The 21880-nt window shown below is 40.7% G+C and overlaps 1 protein-coding gene across 17 annotated transcripts in view; it reads left to right on the top strand.

Annotated features, from left to right (window-relative positions):
* trim36 (tripartite motif containing 36) overlaps window positions 1-21880 on the top strand; it is a 153332-nt gene that overhangs the window by 101267 nt on the left and 30185 nt on the right. For 13 of the 17 annotated variants that reach the window (XM_043711000.1, XM_043711002.1, XM_043710899.1 and 10 more), the window contains 3 exons: window positions 5075-5328; window positions 14384-14505; window positions 19335-19403. In XM_043711000.1, coding sequence (XP_043566935.1) covers window positions 5075-5328; window positions 14384-14505; window positions 19335-19403 — 445 coding nt within the window. The remainder of the gene's footprint in view (window positions 1-5074; window positions 5329-14383; window positions 14506-19334; window positions 19404-21880) is intronic. The other 4 variants (XM_043710991.1, XM_043710984.1, XM_043710975.1 and 1 more) reach the window with 1 other exon arrangement.

The following is a 21880-nucleotide window of genomic DNA, read 5'->3' as shown; positions in this document are numbered from 1 at the left end:
TGCCTTACTAAAGTCCATGTATATGACATCAACAGCCCTTCCTTCATCTATCAACTTGGTCACTTCCTTGAAGAACTCTATTAAGTTGGTAAGGCACGATCTCCCCCACACAAAACCATGTTGCCTATTACTGATAAGCCCATTCTTTTCTAAATATAAATAGATCCTATCCCTCAGTAGCTTCTCCAGCAACTTTCCCACCACCGACGTCAGGTTCACTTGTCTATAGTTACCCAGAATATCCCTACTGCCTTTCTTGTACAGGGGGACAACATGAGCAACCCTCCAGTCCTCCGGCACCTCACCTGTATTTAAGAATGCCACAAAGATATCTGTCAGGGCCCTAGCTATTTCCTCTCTCACTTCTCTCAGCAACCTGAGATTTGTCCACCATAATAACCTCTAGCCTACCCAACACATCTTCCCTACTTATGCCAACGTGATCCAGAGTAACCAAACTTCTATCTCTAATCTCAACATTCATCATGTTCCTCTCCTCAGTGAACACTGATGCAAAGTAATCATTCAGAATCTCACCCACTCTCTCAGGTTCGACACACAGCCTTCCTTCATTATCCTTTAGTGGACCAATTCTTTATCTAGTTACCCGCTTGCTTCTTATATAAGAATACAATGCTTTGGGATTCTCCTTAATTCTGCTCGCTGAAGCTATTTCATGACCCCTTTTAGCCCTCTTGATTTCTCGTTTAAGACTTGTCCTACTCTTCCGATATTCTTCCAGGGCCTGTTCTGTTTTTAGCTGCCTAGACCTTATGTATGCTTCCCTTTTCCTCTTTGCTAGTTGTACAATTTCTCCTGTCATCCACGGTTCACGAATCTTGCCCTTCCTATCCTTTGCCTTCAACGGGACATGCCTATCCTGTACTATCTTTAACCTAGCTTTGAAAGCCTTCCACATCTTAAATATGGACTTCCCTTCAAATAGCTGTGTCCAATCCACATTTCCGAACTCCTGCCTAATTTTGATATAATTGGCCTTGCCCCAGTTTAGTACTCTTCCCTTAGGACTAGGAGGCATAGATTTAAGATGAGGGGCAGGAGGTTTAGAGGACATTCATAGAGTCATAGAGCATGGAACAGACCCTTCAGTCAAACACATCCAAGTGGACCAGTATCCTCAACTGACCTAGTCCCATTTATCAGCATTTGGCACATATCCATCTAAACCCTTCCTATTTATGCACCCATCCAGATGCCTTTTAAAAGTTGTAGAGGTCATTCTGCTATAATGTGCATTTCGATAACACAAATTTACTATAACATGTTTGATGAGTTAGTGACACTGTTTCTAAAGCGCAAAGTTTTAAAGCGTATATTGGTTATAACGTAATTCCGGCCCCATTCGTTTAAATAGTGTTGCTATTAAATCATTTTCTTATAACACAGGATTGCACAAGAATGGAACTACCACATTAAAGAAGAGCTGACTGTAATTGTACCAGTCCCCACCACTTCTTCTGGTGGCTCGTTCCATACACACACCATGGTCTGTGTGAAAAAGTTGCCCCTCAGGTCCCTTTTAAATGTTTCCCCTCTCAGCTTAAACGTATGGCTTTAATTTTGGACTCCACTACTCTTGTCTATGTTATCCTATCCATGCCCCTTATAATTTTATAAACCTCTGTAAAGTCATCCCTCAGCATCTGACGTTCCAGGGAAAAAAAGCCTCAGGCTATCCAGCCTCTTCCTATGGCTCAAACACTCCATCCCTGGCAACATCCTTGTAAGTCTTTACTGAACCCTTGGAAGAGTAACAACATCCTTCCTAGAGAAACACCAGCTTCCTCACCCCTTGCCAACCACAATTTCTCCTAATTATCTTGACCTACCCATACCACTTAACAAGCCTCCTTGCCATTTACCCATTGGCATCCTACCCCCACCCCAGCTGACACTGTATCCATCTGGCATCTACTTAACTGGCACTCAAACCTCCCAGCACCCTGACAAGAAGCTTAGGTTATGTGTTTAACACTTTGACAGCAGCTGTCAAAGTAGTTGTCAAGTGAAGAAAAATTCAATCATCCAGAGAGTGGTGGGAATCTGGAGCTCACTGCCTGAAGGGGTGGTAGAGGGAGAAACTCTTGTAACATCTAGGAAATATTTAGATGTGCATTTGCTATGCCAAGGCTATGGGCCAAGTGCTGGAAAATGGGATTGGAATAGTTGAGTGGTTGTTTGTTTTAACCAGTGCAAGTTCGATGGGCCAAAGGGCCTTTTTCCTGTGTTGTAGATTTCTATGACTCTGTGACCTTACAGTCCAAGTTTCCATATGTGCTCTGCTCTGATTGACAAAAATATTGGCAATGAATCAATTTTCCTGTGGTTTTCATGTTCTTGTTTAATTTGACTTGGAACACATACCAAAGGGATGGATAATTCTACGTTACCTTGCACAGAGCTCTGCTCTCAGAACTGTCAACAGCAACTGCCTTGCATTTAACTTTCTGCTTTCTGTTTTCCCCTCTCCACTGACATTGCAGTTAATTCAAGTTGAACTAAGACGTTTTTTTAAAATAAGCGCAGGATAATAATCCCACCACATTTGAAACATTTGGAATTAAAACCTTGTCTCATTAATGGTGACCATGACAACAATTGTTGGTTAGCATAAGAAGCAATATGGTTGTTTAAGGAAGGAAGTCTTCTGTCTTTACCCAGTCTGGCATGTCTGCAATTCAGGATTCACAGCAATGTGGTTCAAGGGCAATTTGCGATGTGGGCAATAAATACTGGCCATACCAGTGACACCCACATCCCATAAATAAAAACAAAGATCAGCTAAGCCAGTCTGTGTTTGCTTTGATGATTAATTATCATTTTCAATTTAATTGATTTTTTTTAATTAAAGAAAATCAACACCGAAGCTCTGTCACGAGGAGAGAACCTTTTAGGTAGTGAACCATTTAATATGTGATGACAGCCTATGTCTCATATCCGATTGTTTTACTAGTTAAAGTATGCATGATCCAATTTTGAAGGGCCTGAAAGCATTATAAACAAAGAGGACTGAGCTGGAGCTTGCTTTGTTTAAGGAATCACTTGCTCTGAAAAGTGCTTAGGTTTAAGACATTGGCTTTACTTTAATCGATCACTTTGACAAACTGGAATATGAAATTAACATAAATTGATACTTTTGTATTTAATTAATTAAAATTGATGATTCTTATATAAAACCAATTGTTAAACTTTAAATAGATAAAATTGTTTAACATAGTGCTGCACGTAATTCATAAAACAGTAAACACATCAGCGTAAGGTCTATGCTCTCTTCCACCAAAATGCAAGCTAAAAGTGCAAACTCTTCATTTTCAAACTCTTTTCAAGAAGAACATGATGCATCTGCCAGTTTTAATAATCTTACTCTAAACAGTTTTCTATGTCTGAATAATAATGAATAAATATTAATAACACTGATGGGAAAATTTTAAAATGCTGACTGCTTACTTCTGACTTGACTAACTCGAGGCCGGTAATGGGATATTGGGATGGGAGGGGCACGTCAGCCACCCTAATGCTGCACAAGGTCCACGTGTTTTTAGGTGGAGATTTAAATGACTGAGGCACCTGCTACCTTGTTTTGAGCCTGAAGCTGTTAAGTATGCAAATCAGTACCTGTGTCATTTTAGACCTCTAACTGCAGCATTCAGGCACAAACATTTACTGCCTTTGTCCAATTACGTACCTTATTGAGTGGCCAAGGTGGCAATCCTGCTGAAATATAGTTGAGGAAATCTGTGAAGGCATTGGAAAGGAGTGCCAGGTGGGGTGAGATAATGGCTGGCTAACTCAACTTTGCTTGGGTACACATCATTGTCAATAATTAAAATAACCTAACCAACTTTAACATGCTTCATGTGAACCAGCACAATGCTCTCCAGTGTTTGGATGCCAGCATAAGAGGTACAGTTAGTAAGTTTGCAGATGACACCAAAATTAAAGCGAAGAAGGTTACCTCAGATTACAACAGGATCTTGACCAGATGGGCCAATGGGCTGAGAAGTGGCAGATGGAGTTTAATTCAGATAATTGCGAGGTGCTGCATTTTGGCAATTCTGGTCTCCTTCCTATTGGAAAGATGGTGTGAAACTTGAAAGAATTCAGAAAAGATTTATAAGGGTGTTGCCAGGGTTGGAGGATTTGAGCTAGGGAGAGGCTGAACAGGCTGGGGCTGTTTTCCCCTGAGCGTCAGAGGCTGAGGGGTGACCTTATAGAGGTTTACAAAATTATGAGGGGCATTGATAGGATAAACAGACAATGTCTTTTCCCTGGGGTTCGGGAGTCCAGAACTAGAGGGCATAGGTTTAGGTTGAGAGGGGAAAGATATAAAAAAGACCTAAGGGGCAGCTTTTTCACACAGAGGGTGGTACATGTATAGAATGAGCTGCCAGAGGAAGTGGTGGATGCTTGTACAATTGCAATATTTAAAAGGCATTTGGATGGGTATATGAATAGGAAGGGTTTGGAGGGATATAGGCCGGGTGCTGGCAGGTGGGACTAGATTGGGTTGGGATATCTGGTCGGCATGATGGACGGGTTGGACTGAAGGGTCTGTTTCCATGCTGTACATCTCTATGACTCTATGTCAGAAAATATTTTGGTATACAACTGGTTAATAAGCTCATAAAGCAAACGAGAAATTGCTTTGTTTCTAAAGTGAGTCGTACAGGTTTCAATGGCATTTTGAAATATATTAACAGGGGTGGAGGTGACAGTAAATTCCACACACTCATTAAGCCTCTGATTGATTCAGTTAATTGGGGAAGAAATATGTAATGAGCACTGCTTTAATCCTGGCAAGACATTGCACTCTTGGCTTTCAAAGTAAACAAAAGGCTAACTTGTGTGAGTGTAAAATTGTGACACTACTGCACACAAATCATGGGAACATAAGTTTTTAAAATCAAAAGTTTAATTTTCTGTCCTGGCTCTGGTCACTATTACTCCCTGACAATTAGTATTTAAATTTATTACATTAGATCACCCAACTGGAGTGAATTGAATGAAACTTTGGATTAAAAGCCATTCTTTTCATTTGGTTAATTCTTTGTAGAGCAATGGAGAAAAGGCAAAAAGAGAAGCCACTGATTTGATTGATGGACTGTGTGCCATCCTGGAACAACGCAAAATGAAATTCATCAAGTCAATCGAGGACAGTCGTTCATCAAAACTGGAGAAATTACAAAACCAAATGGATGAATATCAGGGGATGCTGGAAAACAGTGGCCTGGTCGGATATGCCCAAGAAGTACTGAAGGAAACAGACCAATCTTGCTTTGTGCAGACAGCAAAGCAACTGCACATTAGGTGGGTGCATAAAATTGTATCTCTGCTCCAAAACTAAATGGCTTTCTACATTCTCCAGGTAGCACCTATTGCCCATTACTTTTGATAAATCCACAATATAATTGCTGAATTTCAGAGAATGGGTAGCTCTGTCATCTCGCAAAGCACTTTTTTCATAATGATGTATCTCTGACACGGGAGGAACTGGTGGATGTAATTAATTTAAATTTTCAGGAATGTTTTGATAGGTTTCTGCATTAAGAGTAAACAAACTTAAACACATAGGATGAGGGGAAATGTACTGGCATGGATTCAGAGCTGTTTAATGGACAGAAAACAGAGGAATAATTGATTCATGTTCAGGTTGGCAGGCTGTGACTGGTGGGTTGTAAGTATCAGTGATTGAGACACAACTTTAAAGACAATTACAATAATTTAGATATGCGGATTTCCAATTTGCAGATGACACAAAATCCGGTAAATGTGTGTGGAGGATGTGAAGATGGTCAAGGTTTGGAGACATGAAGTGAAGTCTCCAAAATTTAACTAATGCAACGTAGTGACTCTTCGCTGCATCCAGCACAGGGCCATGAAATGCCAGCTCTTTCTAAAAGAGGTCATTATCACTGTTTTGGGAGTTTCCTGGTGAGGTCAATGCTGTACATATCGACTTCAATAGACGTACTGCTGGAGGTATTCCTTTCTTTCACTTGGATCTTTAAAGGAAAATGGGGCACAAGTCGTTATAATGGGAACAATTCATAGAAAATGGGCACAGTCAGAGACAGTTGAGCCCACAGCACCTCGTTCATTCACTGGAAATGGAGGGCTAGAAACCTCTGGTCCTCCTGCACCCCTTCCCCACCCCCACAATACCTCCTCTCTCCACCTGACCCCCAGCCTGAGGAGCCCAGCAACAGCAACCTGTCCCCAGGCTGGACACTCCTTATCCTCCCAAGTAGCCCGCTGCTGTTCCTGGACCTGCTATCGGGCCTGGTCCCCCACTGCCCCTCACCTGCCCTTGCCTTCTTCAATAAGCAGCCACAGCGACCAGTATCCCAACCACAGCCAGGCTCACAATTCTCAGTGGAATTGACCCAGAATGGGAACAGAAGTGTTTTTTGACCTCTGAAGGTTCACTGGTGTCATGCTGTGCTGATGGAAGCTGAGTGCACTTCACCACAGAGTGAGACAAGCTGAATGTGGTTGGCAAGGAACATGTCTCCATTATTCACCTCCATTCAACACGTGCAGCAACTTGGTGGAGTTGGCTGAGTGACCACCCAATGTCATCATGAAGGCAGTACTCCAACACCCTTCATATCCAAGAGCCACATCAAACACTCATCTTCACACACTGTTTAGTACAAATCTTCATTAACATTACGTAACAGATGATCAATCAATGTTCTTTTGTTTTGTTCATTTACTGGATGTGGCTGTCACTGGCTAGGTCAGTATTTATTGTCTAATGCTAATTGCTGAGAGAGCAGTTAAAGGTCACCCACATTGGTGTGGCTCTGGAATCACATGTAGGACAGATCAGATAAGGATGGCAGATTTTCCAAAGGCTCATCCATGAACCAGTTTTTTTTTACAATAATTAACAGTGCTTACATGGATGCCATTGGGCTAGCTTTTTATTTTAGATTTTATGAGGCTAACACAGACTGCTTGGAAGATGGGCAAATAGCAATTTCCCCTTCAGCCGATGTTGGCCTTTTGTAATGTCATTGCTGCTCACTTCAGCATTATTGAGATGCCCAAGTTCAAATTGCCTTTGACTAATATCTGACCCACTCTGCATGACAGCAAATGGCCGATGAAACAACTGCAAATTAACTAGCTACGCTTTGCAAACAGCTACTTGCGACAATGTCGTAGCATCCAGAAAGCGCCCGGATCCCATACCTTCTCCCATCAAACTGACACTGACTTCGCTCACCTTGTGTCATATTTGAGCTATTTTCTAGTAGGTATTTCAAGGTGAGTGATGGTATGGAATACAGCTCACAGTGGGCATTGTCTGCACCAGGCCCCACTTGGTTACCAAATACCACCCCCATCCACAAAGCCTCCACGTCCCCTGTTACCTTGCAGTACCCTAGCAGTCCATTTCTACTCAATGCTCCCCTCTTGTGGACAGCCACCACATTGAACTTCACCACGAAATGTCCTCCCTGCCCCTGACACTCCCTGCCTAATCCTCCCCCTGTCTTGGCCTGCCATGCCTTTTAATGCTATTCCACATATCATCAGGTTGAGAATTTGTTTATTGATTTTAACTTTCATTAGTTTGTCCAATATAATTTCCTTTTCTACAGTTAATGTCTTATAGAGCCCCATGTACATTACTCACTAGGTTTTCCATTATTTCTGGGAGACTTTTAGCATTTTCCCCATTGTAAATCTTATCCCCCACTTTACAAGTGCCTCTGCTTTCCACCCCAGCTTGAATCCCCCACCCCATCAGGCAGTGATCTCCTTGCTGCCCACAGGAGCCCATCCTTCCTCCTGATTAGAATTGTATTTATCCTAGGTCTCTGACTGACTTGAGTGAGCAGATCCCAGCTGCTTTGTTTGCAGGTCCATGACTGACAATACACGATTGCCCTGATATTGGTGCTGGTCCTATAGGATTGATTAATGACCATACCCCAGACTGTACGGGACACTTGTACTGACCATGAACATCCCAAGTGGATGACTGACCATGCTAACATCCCTGGACTGATGGTAGTCAGACTCTCTGACTGACAGTGGTCTTTTCTTGACTGGATATGGCCATTTGGTTGCTTTAATATGTTTGTTTGCTGCATGGGGAGCTGGTACATGCTATGGGGGTTAGAATGACAGCTCGGTGCACTATATAGTAAGATGTCCTCTTCCAGCAGGATCCTACTGACCAGCAATCTGTCTGTGTGTCTGCACAAAACAGCACCTCAAAATGGCAGTACTGGCTAGGGTAACAACATGCTAGTGGTCCTGGCATGGCATGGAATCACAATGCAGGACATTGTTTGCTGCTCAAATTTAGGTGGGGGCTAAGTGAATGAGTGCTAAGAGAGAAAGTGAGCAGCTCTGAGATGCGGACTGGTCCAATCTGTGATCTGGGTCACAGAACCATACAGCATAGAAGAGTCCTTTTGCCCCATTGATTCTGTGCCTGACTGTTGCAGCCCTTCCTTGCTGGTTGGTGGTGCCCGCTGCAGTGCGAGTCTAAGCTTTGTGAGTGGCCTGCAAGTTTATCAGAGAGGTGCCATAATGGCTGCAATGAGTTGGCAGACACTAGAGGCCAATATTCATGTAGAAGAGATGCATTTGGTTTGCCACTATATAAGGTTTCTATATAGAGATCTTATGGCACTGTGCTAGCATCTGGGTCAGAAACTTTAGGTTCAAGTGCCTTGCAGGATTTGGTGGCTGTGCAAGGTGCATTTATGACAGGGCCAGCAAGTTGAGTTTAAGCTTGTAAATCCTTCCAAGATGTCTAAAGATGGAGGGAATTTCCTGGTCTATCATCCAGCTGAAGGCAATGGTAACCCACTGCTGTTCTTTCCTGTTAGTGTGGAGAAATCAGTTGGAAGTCCATGGCCCAGCCCTTGGAAATGAGGAGAGGTTAAAAGATAGACAGTTACACTTTACACCCTTTACACCAATTATCTTAACTGTCACCATGTCAGGATGACATTGGAATCCTTTAATGGGAGGCCAAACTCAATTCCAAGTTTCTGAGTCCATGCTGAGGTTTTCAGATTTCCAACAGGGTATTTTAACTGTTACCAGCCAACACTGTTACTCTACACTAGCCAATTCCATTCTGAAGATAGGCTTCACCTACTTTTGTAGAGTTGGGCCAGCTTTATAAAGCTTGTGGTTCATTGCCTAGCAGAGATGTCATCATTCATTGTCTACTTTAGGGAAGCTTTGAAAATGTGAGTTCTAAAGATTCTCCTCACTGACCCCCAAGTCAAGACACGCACCCCCCTCATCCCCTCAAACAAATCTCATGTCCCACCATGGTGCAATACCATTGTATGTCTGTACTCACCTCCTGTTCTGTGATCCCTCAGAGATTTTTATGCTGAGCTCTGGCATTTCCATGCCCATTCACCCACACATACTTTATGTAGAAGGAACGGACCTTAAAGTGAGTGTCAACTCCATCCAAAAACTTAAAACCCTTCCTACTACAGCCCAAATAACCATTTGGATCCTTTAAAGTATCAGTAGCTGAAACTGCAAAGCACTTGCAAGTTAACCATGTGTAAATAAACATTATGAAACTGAGAGCAGAGATAGACAGCCAGAGCTATCAATCAAACATGCGCTCATGAGTTTGAAGTGTTTATGTTCCCAGACAAGTTTACAGTACTCTCCCAGCAGTGTGACTGCCTTTATCGTGTAGTTTATTCTTTATCAGTTCAGCCCAGCTAGCCATATTTGATGATCACAATCTACCATATTATCCCACGTTCATACAGCTGCGATTGTTTCTTTAACTAATATTGTGATTCCTCCCCACTTCCTCTCTCTACTCTGAAGGAAAGCTCTGTAATCAGTTGGAAAGTTCTATTAGGAGGAGTGCTGCCATCTTTATGCCATGTTTCAGAAAACACAATGACATCTTTCTTCCAGTATCTGTCTATATTTGCAGTCCACCTGCCTTCTTCACTCGACCTCACTGATGTATATCTTACTAATTCCTGAACCACTTGAATTTTCTAGATGCTGTATTCTCTGCCTCCAGTGCTTGGATACCAAATTTATACATTCTATTTTAAATGTTGTTCTAACTCTAATTTGTATCCCCCTGTAAAGCTTGACACTGGCACAAGCAAACCATGATACTAGTCCTAATATCATTGAAGAACAACCTGTCCAGCTTGAACAGATCCCCCAAAATTGGTTATAATCCTAAAGCATCTCCTGCACCATCTTTCCAACATGTTCATCTCCAATATCTTTCTACTTCTGAATTCATTGATATGTAACATTGAGAGAAGTCCAGAAGTTGCTATTGTTGAAGTCCTTTCCTTTATAAATTCCTTGCTTTGCTCCGTAAAATCTGCCTGCAGAACAACACCCCTCTTTCTGCCAATGCTATTGGCACTGATATGGGCACAGCTGCAGACTATGTTTTGCAGTCAGTCACTCAGTTACATTCTTGACTCTGGCACTAAGGAAGCCATGCTGTATTCTGGAGTTATGTATATGGTTGCAGAAACCTCTGTCTGTTCCCCAATCTGTAGAATAATTTATTACCTTTACTTTTCTGACTTTAATTCACTCTGGATAGCTGAACCATTGATGGTGCTACGAGGAACCATTGCTCCCATCGGTATTCTGAATATTGGTGAGGGATTGAGATGCAAGCAGGGTACATCTGTCCCACCTACCACGCCTCCTTGCCCATCTAGCAGTCTCCCAAGTTTTGCTGTCTGTACATTCTTAAACTGAAGGGTGACCACTAATGTGCCGTCTCATTTATTTAGACTGTCCATAGTCTATTCAAATGCATGGGCTGTTTCCATTTTCTGCAAAGCAGCACGTGCGTAACAACTTAAAGGTGTCAACTTGTGATTGGTCTGTGAGAAGGTTTCTGCAGCAATGCAGCTTAGCAGGAGTATTGGTGTTTGCCTCCTGAACTGTGCTATCAGGGGAGCTCACAGCCTTGAAGAAGTACAACATTAATGCTCACTGCTGCTGGAATTTCAAAATCCACAGCTTGAGATTTTCCAGTTTGATGGTTCGGCCTTGCACATGTGGTGGGTTTGGACATAAAAAGCATTCTGGGTGTGCATTTAACAGGATTGAGGTACTATGCCATGCCTCAATTCATCAGACCAAAGCTAAATTGCATGGTTTAATTCATTGGCTAGACTTAGGGAGCGAGAAAATAAAAGTGGTATTCACCAACCACTCACCTACCTCTGTCTTGTGATGCTTGATTTCATTTGCTTTTGGATTTTCTGACCATATTCTGCTCCTTTTGCTCAATCCAGACATGCTTTGGGCCTTCTCCCCTTTTATATTCATACTCAGATCACCTCTGCTCTGACAGCTTTCATTCAGGCCCATGCTTTCAGTGTCCTGGCTGATATTCATCAGCCAACATGTCCAGCAGCAGAAATGATTGATCTGGTACTGTGGGTTTATTTTGCACTATCGAATTACAGTTATCTTAAGAATTGCTATAAAATGTTTAAATTGCTTGAAGCAGAGAAACAGAAACATTTGATTCAGTTTATGCTCAGTGAAACTGAATTGAAATTTACAAATGTTGCCTTGTTAAACTGATTTAGCTCAGTCCATCTTTATAATAATTTTAAAGTAGGAAATCAGACTACAGCCCTTTGTGCGACATTTGTTATAGAAACAACTTTTTGTGTAGAATTAGAAATGAGTAATACCAGCTAACAGTAACATCACTAACAGTAATCAGCTACTATACATCACATCAACCCATCTCACACATATTTCAAAATGTCTGCTAGACATTGCTTGATTTCTATACAGTCCCAGTTACCTGAAATATTATTTCAGTTCCAGTGCAACTCCAATAAATTTGGAGTGGGGTATTTCACAAACACCTTACCAGTAAAACACAAACTCATTTTATTACTTTTTCTTGAAATAATTCCACAGAGGCTAGTATTCCATCTCCAAGTCACCCTTTATTTACACACGAACAGTCCTTGACAGTATCTCTGACACTCATCCTTCTTATCTATCAGCCAGATTTACAGTCCCAATCAGGCAATTCATATTCTATGTAATCCATCTGGCTGACCTTTCTACAATCACTACAGTCCTTCTTAATATTTTGTTCAGGGACATATAGTAAAATTTGGAACATAAAAGTAGAGAAAAGAAGTAGTCCATTCATCTTCTTGAGCCTGTTCAACCTATAAATGAGATCATTGCTTATTTGCATATCTTGACTTTATCTCCTTTTATCACCTTGTCTACCATAAAACTATCATTCCAGCTGCTTGTAAAAGGTTTTACATTTTTCTACCTAGGCTGTTTATAACAATGCCATCTGTCATTAAGCCTTTCCTAAACTTTCAAAAAGGTTGAAGGACCTTCTAGTTTAATTCTTTTAACATTCTAAAATTAACAGATAATAAACAGAGAAGTTATTTTCACCTTCACTGCTTGGGAAGTGAACTGATTAAGTCGATCACTCTCCCATTATAGAATTAGCCAGTTTTCATTTCCATTGAAATTTGTTCACTGTCCAAATGATGAAGATAATAGATAACATTCATATTTTTGGATTGTTCTGACAGTAAAATTAATGCCTAATTTTCTGTAGAACGCCCATAGTTGTCTCACTGTTCATTGGGTAACTGATATATTCTTGTTCGGTGACTTTCATTACAACATGTGAATAGGTCTCTTTACCTGAAACCCCAAACCCTCTAATTTGGAAATATATTGTTGGGGATGTAGAATGTTGTAACCTTTTGTTACAAACCACGATGGCTTCTGGATGTGGTAATTTGCAGCACTCAATCCTCCTTCTTTGGCAGAGTCTAGGGGCCTCTCTAATTATCAGAGACCACTATAGAGCGTTAATAAGAGGTACTCATCTTACGAAACAAGGTCATTTGTTTCATGGTAGCAGTAGGCACACTCCATATTGACTAGTTAGACATAATTAAAACACGTAATCAGGAGTCACATATATCATCTCTATCTCTATTGAGATCACATGCAAGATTAACTCTTTCTCTGCCCAAAGCCTGTGTGACCTCATCAAATTGGATACAGCTCAATATAATTCATCATTACCACTTCCAGAATTATAAAACAGAGAACTACTGCCACTTAACTACTGTTATACACTTTACAGAACGGAAATCAAGCAGGTGAAAATAGATGGGACATTGGTTTGAGCCATTCCAATGGCCACTTTTAGGAGAGTTTCCACAGAATCTCCCATTTCAAGATTATCAAACTCTAATGCTCACATTGATAGAACTTCTGACACAGATTGCTTGGCCAGATGGCTTGACTTGATTTTGTAGCTTCTCTATGTTTCGAAGCATAAAGTGAAATTTCAAGAACTAAAACTTGATTTGTAACATGAGGCATGGTTGGTATGTTAATGTTACAATGGCACCATACTCAACTAACATTGTCTATCATGGAGGAAAAGGACCCAAACCAGTACTACTTTCTATGTTCTGGTATGTGGTTGGCCCATTCTCCCCAGCCTCCATTTTCTCTTTGATCTCATTCCAACCAGTAAGAAATAACTTTACCTGTCTCAGTAACTATAGTGTGTATCCTCCTCTGTCTGATCATTCCCTATCTTTTCAGTTGTCTGAGCTACCACACGTATCCTCCTACAGAGAAGCTATTTGCCTTCTTTACTTTTGAGAATGTAAGAAAATCGATCAGTAGGCGATTTTGCTTATCAAACTTATTACATTAAGTATCTGTTGTCCGATCAGGGATATCCACTCTCCATTACCACCACATATCAATTCCTTACTAAAAGGAACACTGAAGACAATGTTGTTCTCAAGGTTACTGCCTGCTATCCAGGCGATGAGGTGACATGGAAGGCAGCATATCAGGAGGGGTTCTATATTACTGAAATCCTAACAACTCTGAATTCTATTGGGTCTATAATCTATTTGAATCCTTTTTAATGCATCCATGTCCTTTCTCACCTCTTCAAAATTACCTAGGTGACAGCCTACCAGTCTATTATGATAGTGAGAAATAAATCTAAATATTGTGCTGTTATCATTCTGATTGTGTGTTAATAACATTTGAACAATTCATGGAGATATTTTAATAAAATTGCATCAGTGTAAATTTGAAATGAAATGTTATTTTTCTGTGTTGAGTTCTAAGATTGATCACAAGTAGAATCTGTAACATGGAAGGAGCTTGCAGTGTAAATGTAGCAACATCTTCAATGAAGCAAAACCATTGGCCAGTTGTTAGGAGACATTTTGAACAAAAGAAAAATATTACCTCTGTGCCTTGTTTTATAATCAACTTTGACTTGAGGAACATTGTTTTTCATTTGTCTTTTGTACTCCTTGTGCTTTAGGATCCGAATGGCCACTGAATCCCTGAAGACATTCCAGCCAGCTGCAGAACCTTCCTTCACAGAATTCACTCTGGATGTTTCCCGAGAGGAGGAACTCCTTAAAGAACTGTCATTCACAAATGGTGAGTTTGTTTGGAGTAAATTGTCTCTCACTTGGCTTAATATCTGTTAGGAAACCCACAATATAGTCTTAAATAATATCCTCTATTCACTCTCAGAACTTTCTCACTTCAATTCATTCATCAGAAGTCATGGCTGTGCTTTAACTGCTGTCCCATAACACATATGTCAGGGGATGAGAAAGATTTTAAAAAATTATCGCCTTTCCAATGGTGTACTTGCAATGAAATACTTATACAGAAAAACATCATTTTGGTTTTAAAAGAGATAAAATTTGCAATTTTACATTCATCAAGGTTTTAATAAGATCAGATTTTCTTTCAGCGATTTGAACATTGACCAACTTTGTCAAAAATAACCACATGTGAGAGATGATAAAAAAGAAAATCTCCTGGAACTTTTACACTCAGACTTCACTTGCATTTCATCTGACGTTGACACCATGGCTAGGCCATATTTTCTTCTGCACGTGTTCAGTAGCTACTCTTAGTGTAGAGGTACAGTTAATTTATTACTTCAGAGCTCCAAGTTCATTCTCAGTGCTCTTTTTAATCATCAACATTTAACTATTTACTCTGACTTTTTCTTTTCTCCAATTCGTTTTTGCTTGAAGAAGCATTAATCTCCAACAATGTTGCCAGCTCTCTAGGAGGATGTGTAAAAAGGGACAAGCTCCTTTATTACTGTCTTAAAAGGGGAACAAGGGGGGGTGGTGGTGGGGTTGGAGTGGGATGGCAGCTTCTAAGAATGGATGGTTCTTGGGCTGTACAGCAGTGAAGACCATTGGGAAAAAAAAGGATGGAAGAGGCAACTGTCCTTCACTTGGGGTATAACAACTTATTGTACTGAAATTCTCTTCCATGTCTATTTGTGACTCACTGTGAGGCAGGGATAAATCTGGTGGACAAAAATAAGAAGAAAGGGCCATCTGGAACCGAGGAACTGAAGATCTCCTTATTACTTGTAAAGCAGGTGTGAGACTTTCTATAGGCACTGGTATCAGTTCCATACTTGTTTCAGGGTGATGCTGAGGCAAGAACAGCTCTGGATCTCCATCAGAAAGCTGAAGCACATCATTGTCAATAAGGAAATAGGCTGGTGAGCCAGGGTCCACAAGAAGTTCCTGTGTAACACTATGGTTTGTAGGTTGGATGGAAAACTGATCAATAATATGAAATATAGAATAAGTCCCCTGCTTACTAGTCTTAATCTCTGTTCAATGTTTGGAATTGTTAGCTGTTGAGGGTTAAAGACCTGCATTTGATGTTTCATGTATTTTCAAAAGATTATCATCATTGTACAGGTGATCACCATTATTAATAAGGGCTTACTCTTCCAATGTAAGATCAGCATTCATTGGTTACTGTGAGCTAATAGCTGCTGTGCTTTTCCAGCGCCACACATTTTGACTTTGGGGAGTCAGGAGGTGAGCTAATTGTTGCAAAATTCCTAGTTGTTGAGGGTTAAAGACCTGCATTTGATGTTTCATGTATTTTCAAAAGATTATTATCATTGTACAGGTGATCACCATTGTTAATAAGGGCTTACTCTTCCAATGTAAGATCAGCATTCATTGGTTACTGTGAGCTAATAGCAGTAACCAATGAATGCTGATCTTACATTGGAAGCTCACAGTAATCTGGGAACTCCGAATCTCTCTTTTGGGTATCTTTTCATTGTGTCAAATGCATGAAAACATTGGCTATCTCTGCATCTGGTTTTTGGAAATCTTCTGTAATAATTTATTTTTTAGTCTCTAAGGCTCAGTAGCATCACTGAATCCTCCACTCCCAACATCCTGTTACCAGTGACCAGAACCTAAACTAGACTAGCCACATAGACACTGTGATGACAAGATCAGATCAGAGACTAGGAATTTTGCAACAATTAGCTCACCTCCTGACTCCCCAAAGTCAAAATGTGTGGCGCTGGAAAAGCACAGCAGTTCAGGCAGCATCCAGAGATCAGGAGAGTTGGTGTTTCAGGTAAAAGCCCTTCATCAGGAATGTGGAAATGGGGCTGGGGGGGAAGGTAGGTGGGAAGGCAATAGGTGGATGCAGATGGGAGGTAATTGTGAAAGGTTGGTGGAGAGGGTGGAGCAGGTAGGAGGGAAGGAAGATGGACAGGTAGGACAGATCCTGACCACCCCAAAGCCTGACCACTATCTACAAGGCACAAGTCAGGAGTGCGATGGAATACTACCCACTGGTCTGGATAGGTGCAACTCCAACAACTAATACTCAAGAAGCTTGACACAATCCATGACAACGAAACCCGTTTGATTGGCACCGCTTCCTCAAACATTCTCTCCCTCCACCATGCTCAGTAGCAGCAGTGCGTATCATTCACATTCTGCTGCAGACTTTAAGTTTTCTATTCTTCCCCAAGCTGTAAAGACCTCTGTTCACGTAATGATTTACATACTAAGGCTGATTGACTCTTCTTGCAGTTTGCCACATCCCCTGATGTGGGTTTTTCTTTTCTCCACACATTGTCAGCTTTGCGCAGGCTTTCCCTCTCCACAGCTCAGCACCTAGTGAGTCTTGAAATTCATTTTCTCTTGTTTCCCCTCATCACTGGGCTTTTCTGAAGTTGGATTGCTAAGCTGGCCTTGTCCTTCATCAATAGCACTATATATTTGCTGGGCTGTATCTGGGCTTAGGCTTCTTCTTACCCCTTCTCTCCAGTTCTATAAAGTTACTGCTCCTACCACTTAATACCCTCAGCTAAATGTACATTGACACGTTTTATTAAACATAACCATACATAAGCAATTATAAGAGAGCATATCACCTAGAACTTTACAGATTCAGCTTCATTACCAAATTGTCTGACGACTCCATGATAGCTCATGAACTGACATGATCATTAGTTACTCCTAGTCTAAGGGTATAATTAACCCATGATTCCACCAAGGTGAGGTCAGTTAATGGACCACTCACTTTATTATTCTGTATCCATGTCAAGAAACATAACATGGCTAGGTAGAGAGTAAAGGTCACTTATCACTGCTTCAACAATGTATTTCAGCCAGAAATTCAGATTATTATCACTTCTGCGTGAGTATATTTTGTCACATTTTTCATGTTTATTATCCTTTAGACCTCTGTCAAGATTGTCAGATTAATTCAAACAATGAGCAGTTTTGAGCTTTGGGCCTGTATCCAGTACAGAATGGATGTGGCTGCTCAAATTTAATTGACAAAGGATTCATACAACCAACAGAGATAAGCTGAGGCACTTACGTGGAATAAGGGAGGAACCAGGGATTGGAGTAAATAGGGTAGAGATGTGTGTAAACTATGCTTAAGAAAGTTAGTGGGTGAGAATGTGATTCCTCATAACAGTAACATCTCTGGATCTTGATGTGGGTTAAAGTTAAAACAAGACAAAATGTGCCAACAAATTTCTTAGGAACAGTTAATAGAAAGACTGATACTGAGTTAGAACATAGGACATAGAACAATTCAACACAGAACAGGCCCGTCAGCCCTCGATGTTGCGCCGACCTGTGAATTGATCTAAGCCTTACTTTGATCTTTGGTTCAGCCTTTAAAACAACAAATAATTAATTTTCAACTTAAAGAAGTGAATAACAGAAAGAAGGCAGAGAATTAAAAGGAGCATCTCAGTTATAAGACACTGCTGGTCTTTAACTATGTGTTTAGGATACAGAAATGGAGCCCAACCCACTAAATTTTGCTAAAATGAATTTTCACAGCAACTTTTAAAAATGTTTTACCTTTATTTACCTTTCAGGAAGAAAGGTGTTCTTCTTCCCACATAGTTACTCATTACATCCCTCACTTTATTTGCACAAGGACACAGCTTGTACTATTGCACAGACCTTCCTCCATGTGGTTAAAGAAAACAAAATATAAGCACAAGCAGTGACTTACAGAAGAGTAAGTGAAAGCATCAAACAGTGAGGTAACTTGACTAGGAGAACTGTGCTCCACTTCAACTTACACAGTGATTCACAGTTCAGCTGAATGTTCAAATTTAGTTTCAGAAATTTGATACTTTGGACATTCACAAAGCTTCAGCTCAATTCAAAAACAAAACAAGGTTTTAAAGTTTGCTTGATGAATCTCCAAAATCACTCCTACACTCTCCTTCTCACGCTCGACCACTACAAAGCACAAACTGTTCTTCACCAGCACTCTGCTTGATTGCCAAAGGTCAGAGTCAGATGTTGATTGAAACTGACAAAAATTAGACACAGGGCCATTCCTTCCCTCATTACACGGAGCAGCCTAACATTGGCAAAATGTTCATCTTTCATCTCCCAAAGAAAGTTCTGATAACAATTTTGAGTTGTGGTGAATATCTGTGCTAGTGTTCATATTGTACAGATCCAGAATGACTATTAGACCCAAATGTGCTTGCTCTGATCTGCTGGCTGATTCCATCCAATGAGCCAGTATTTCTACATGCTCACTCACTACCCCTACCAACCCATATGTTTTCCTCTCACCCTCTGACACCCTACCCTCCTCAATCTGCAAAGGGGAAACCACCAGTTCAGTATCTCTCTGCTTAAATGTAAGCCTGCCAGTTCAGTATTTCTGTGCTTGAAGCTTCCTTCCATTCCTTCATTGCTGACCAAAATAGCCTCAGCCTTTTAAATTCTTTTCCATAAATAATTTTCTACTACAGTCTACATAGTGAGGTGAACCAATTTTCTAGAAACTCATGTAATCCCATGATTTTTGCACTAAGACAAAGATCTCTGGTGGCTCAGACAAGCCTGATGCAGACACCTATTATTTATGCACACTTGGTTTGATTTACATAACCCAAAAACTGGGATGATTTGCTTTTGTTACAGGGGTTGCCAGTCTGCGGGCCTTCACTGATCATGGAAAACCTATTTTCCAGTTGCAGAACTCCCAGACATGTGAGTGGTCAGCCATGTTTTATGGAAGTGGGACCCCTCATGGTAAAGCACCTGGTGACAGGCTAGTGACCTGTTCCAGGAAAAGCTATGGAAACAAATCTAAGCTCATGCTGTTGACTATACAGGTCGTTCTGCTATAACGCGTGTTTTGTTAATGTGAATTCGCTATAAACCGATTGACGAATTGGGGATACTGTTTCTAAAATGCAAACTTTTAAAGTGTGTACTGGTTATAAAGCAATTCTGGCCCCAATAGTTTAAATGGTGCTGCTGTTATGTGATTATCTTAAAACACGGGGTCGCATGAAAACGGAACTACTGTGTTACAGCAGAACCGACTGTATGTGTGTGTGTGTATATATATATAAGACTCCTTTTATGAATAAAGTATATTTTAACATAAAAAAGCTAGAGAAGAGGAAAGGAAGAAGATTGTTATTAACGTTTCTCTTTTCCCTGCCACTAATTTCTCTCCAGCTGTTTCAAACCAAATCATAACACTAAGATTCTAATCTTAAGGGTCCCTTGAATGAATGATGCTGCAATTTAGACTTGTACTTGCCTGTTTAATATTTTGTGGAACAGGTTGCTGGAAGTGGGAGCTGGAACAGTGCAGCGTCCTCTACAGAGCACCTGAAACCTGAGCGAGCAGGACAAGCAACTGTCCAATCAGAGTGAAGGGTTGTGAAATGAACCAGACAATCTGAACCAAGAAGTGCGAGTTCAAATCATGAATTCAGTGGCCAAGTCATACACAGGAAGGAAACTAGTGAGGAAAAGAAACATTGTGTTAAGAGAATGGAGAGAAAAGAGACAAAAATATATTTTAAAAAATAAATTTATTGTTTTAAAGCTTAACAGAAATGAAAAGAAGTGAGATTATATTTAATAATAGTCCCAGAATGCTTATTAATAATTAACACATAGCAGTAAATTATCAACAGTATGCTTGACTGAACTGTATTTGTGGCTAATTTATTTCATGTCGTCCATGCAAGTGCATGATTTTCTTGTTATTTAATTCATTTCATCAGACAGAGGGATGCTTTATTGTGAAACTTAAATGATGTTTCTGCCTGCAATTTTGGGTTTTTCACTTGGACCCTGTGTTTACCCTTGCCATAAGTTGCTGTGCAAATTGGCATGCATAATGATAAGAGCCATTAGCATCATCTGTACTTGACAGGAATTTCTGGGCTAAAGTGTTTTGGCCAGAGATTTGGAACAATGTTTACCTTTGTACTTCAATCTAGCGTAATCCTTCGGGAGAACACTGTGCTGAATTATTTATCACCACCACATATCTTCATTCCACAGGAGATTAAATTCAGTGTCTGGTTCGTTGAGTCAATGAATTTTAGCTCATTCAATGGTAGTACTCCAGCTTGTCCCTACGACTACATTAGTGACCTGAATCACAAAACTGCTGTCAATAAGAAGAATCAAAGATTGTACGCGCTAAAATCAGTCTGTTGCTGCATGCCTTGATGCAATTTAGTCAGGTTGTTTCATAACTACAAGCATGTGGGGTGTTTTCCTGCACAATACATTGACATTAATGTATTCCATCTCATCCGTACAGGTGCACAATCTTTTATCTGAAATTCCAAAATCTGAAAAATTCCAAATTCCAAAAAACAACTGGCCCCAAGGATTTCGGATAAAGGATTGTGGACCTGTACTTTTAAGTTTGGGACGATTCCAGATTTGGCAGTTCTCCATCTGTGATGGAAGGAGAGCAACAATTACCAAAAGAGAAAGTTAACAACCTTTTCATTCTGGAATTGCGCCAGTTACTTGGTGGGGATGTGGAGATAAGTGGCATCATTATGGCTGGGACAGGTTAGAATGCATTGTTCCAGAGAGGAGTGCTTTGGGACTTTGCTTTACTGTCCAGAGTTAGCTTTCTCCAAATCTTCTATCAAAACATTTCTTCCCTCAAGTTGGCTCCATCAGCATGGGGAGCAGCTTATCAAACAGATAGTTTCTTAACAGAGCAGTGAGTTAGACACTTTGGGCTAAGGTTTCCCAGTCCCTGAATGATATGGGCAATGCTAAGTCAATTGGGAAAATGATTTTTGCGATGTCAAGAAAAAAGTTTTGACTTTACACCCAAAGTTTGAACATCGAGAAAGAATCTTACTAGCGAGTGACGAGAAGCTGATTTCCATATATTTGCATCAATATCATAACTGCAGTGTGTTCCAACACACTGTGCTCGTACACTATATGCGCTTCAACCATGTGGCCATGTCTGAAGATCTAAAGAGATGGAAACGTGTTGCTGGAAAAGCGCAGCAGGTCAGGCAGCATCTAGGGAACAGGAGAATCGACGTTTCGGGCATTAGCCCTTCTTCAGGAATGAGGAAAGTTGGTCCAGCAGGCTAAGATAAAAGATAGGGAGGAGGGACTTGGGGGAAGGGGCGTCGGAAATGTGATAGGTGGAAAGAGGACAAGGTGAGGGTGATAGGTCAGAC

This window comes from Chiloscyllium plagiosum, chromosome 2 (genome assembly GCF_004010195.1).
Source record: "Chiloscyllium plagiosum isolate BGI_BamShark_2017 chromosome 2, ASM401019v2, whole genome shotgun sequence".
Taxonomy (NCBI): Eukaryota; Metazoa; Chordata; class Chondrichthyes; order Orectolobiformes; family Hemiscylliidae; genus Chiloscyllium; species Chiloscyllium plagiosum.
Note: the sequence above shows the minus strand (reverse complement) of the source record. Positions and strands in the feature narration are given on the sequence as shown.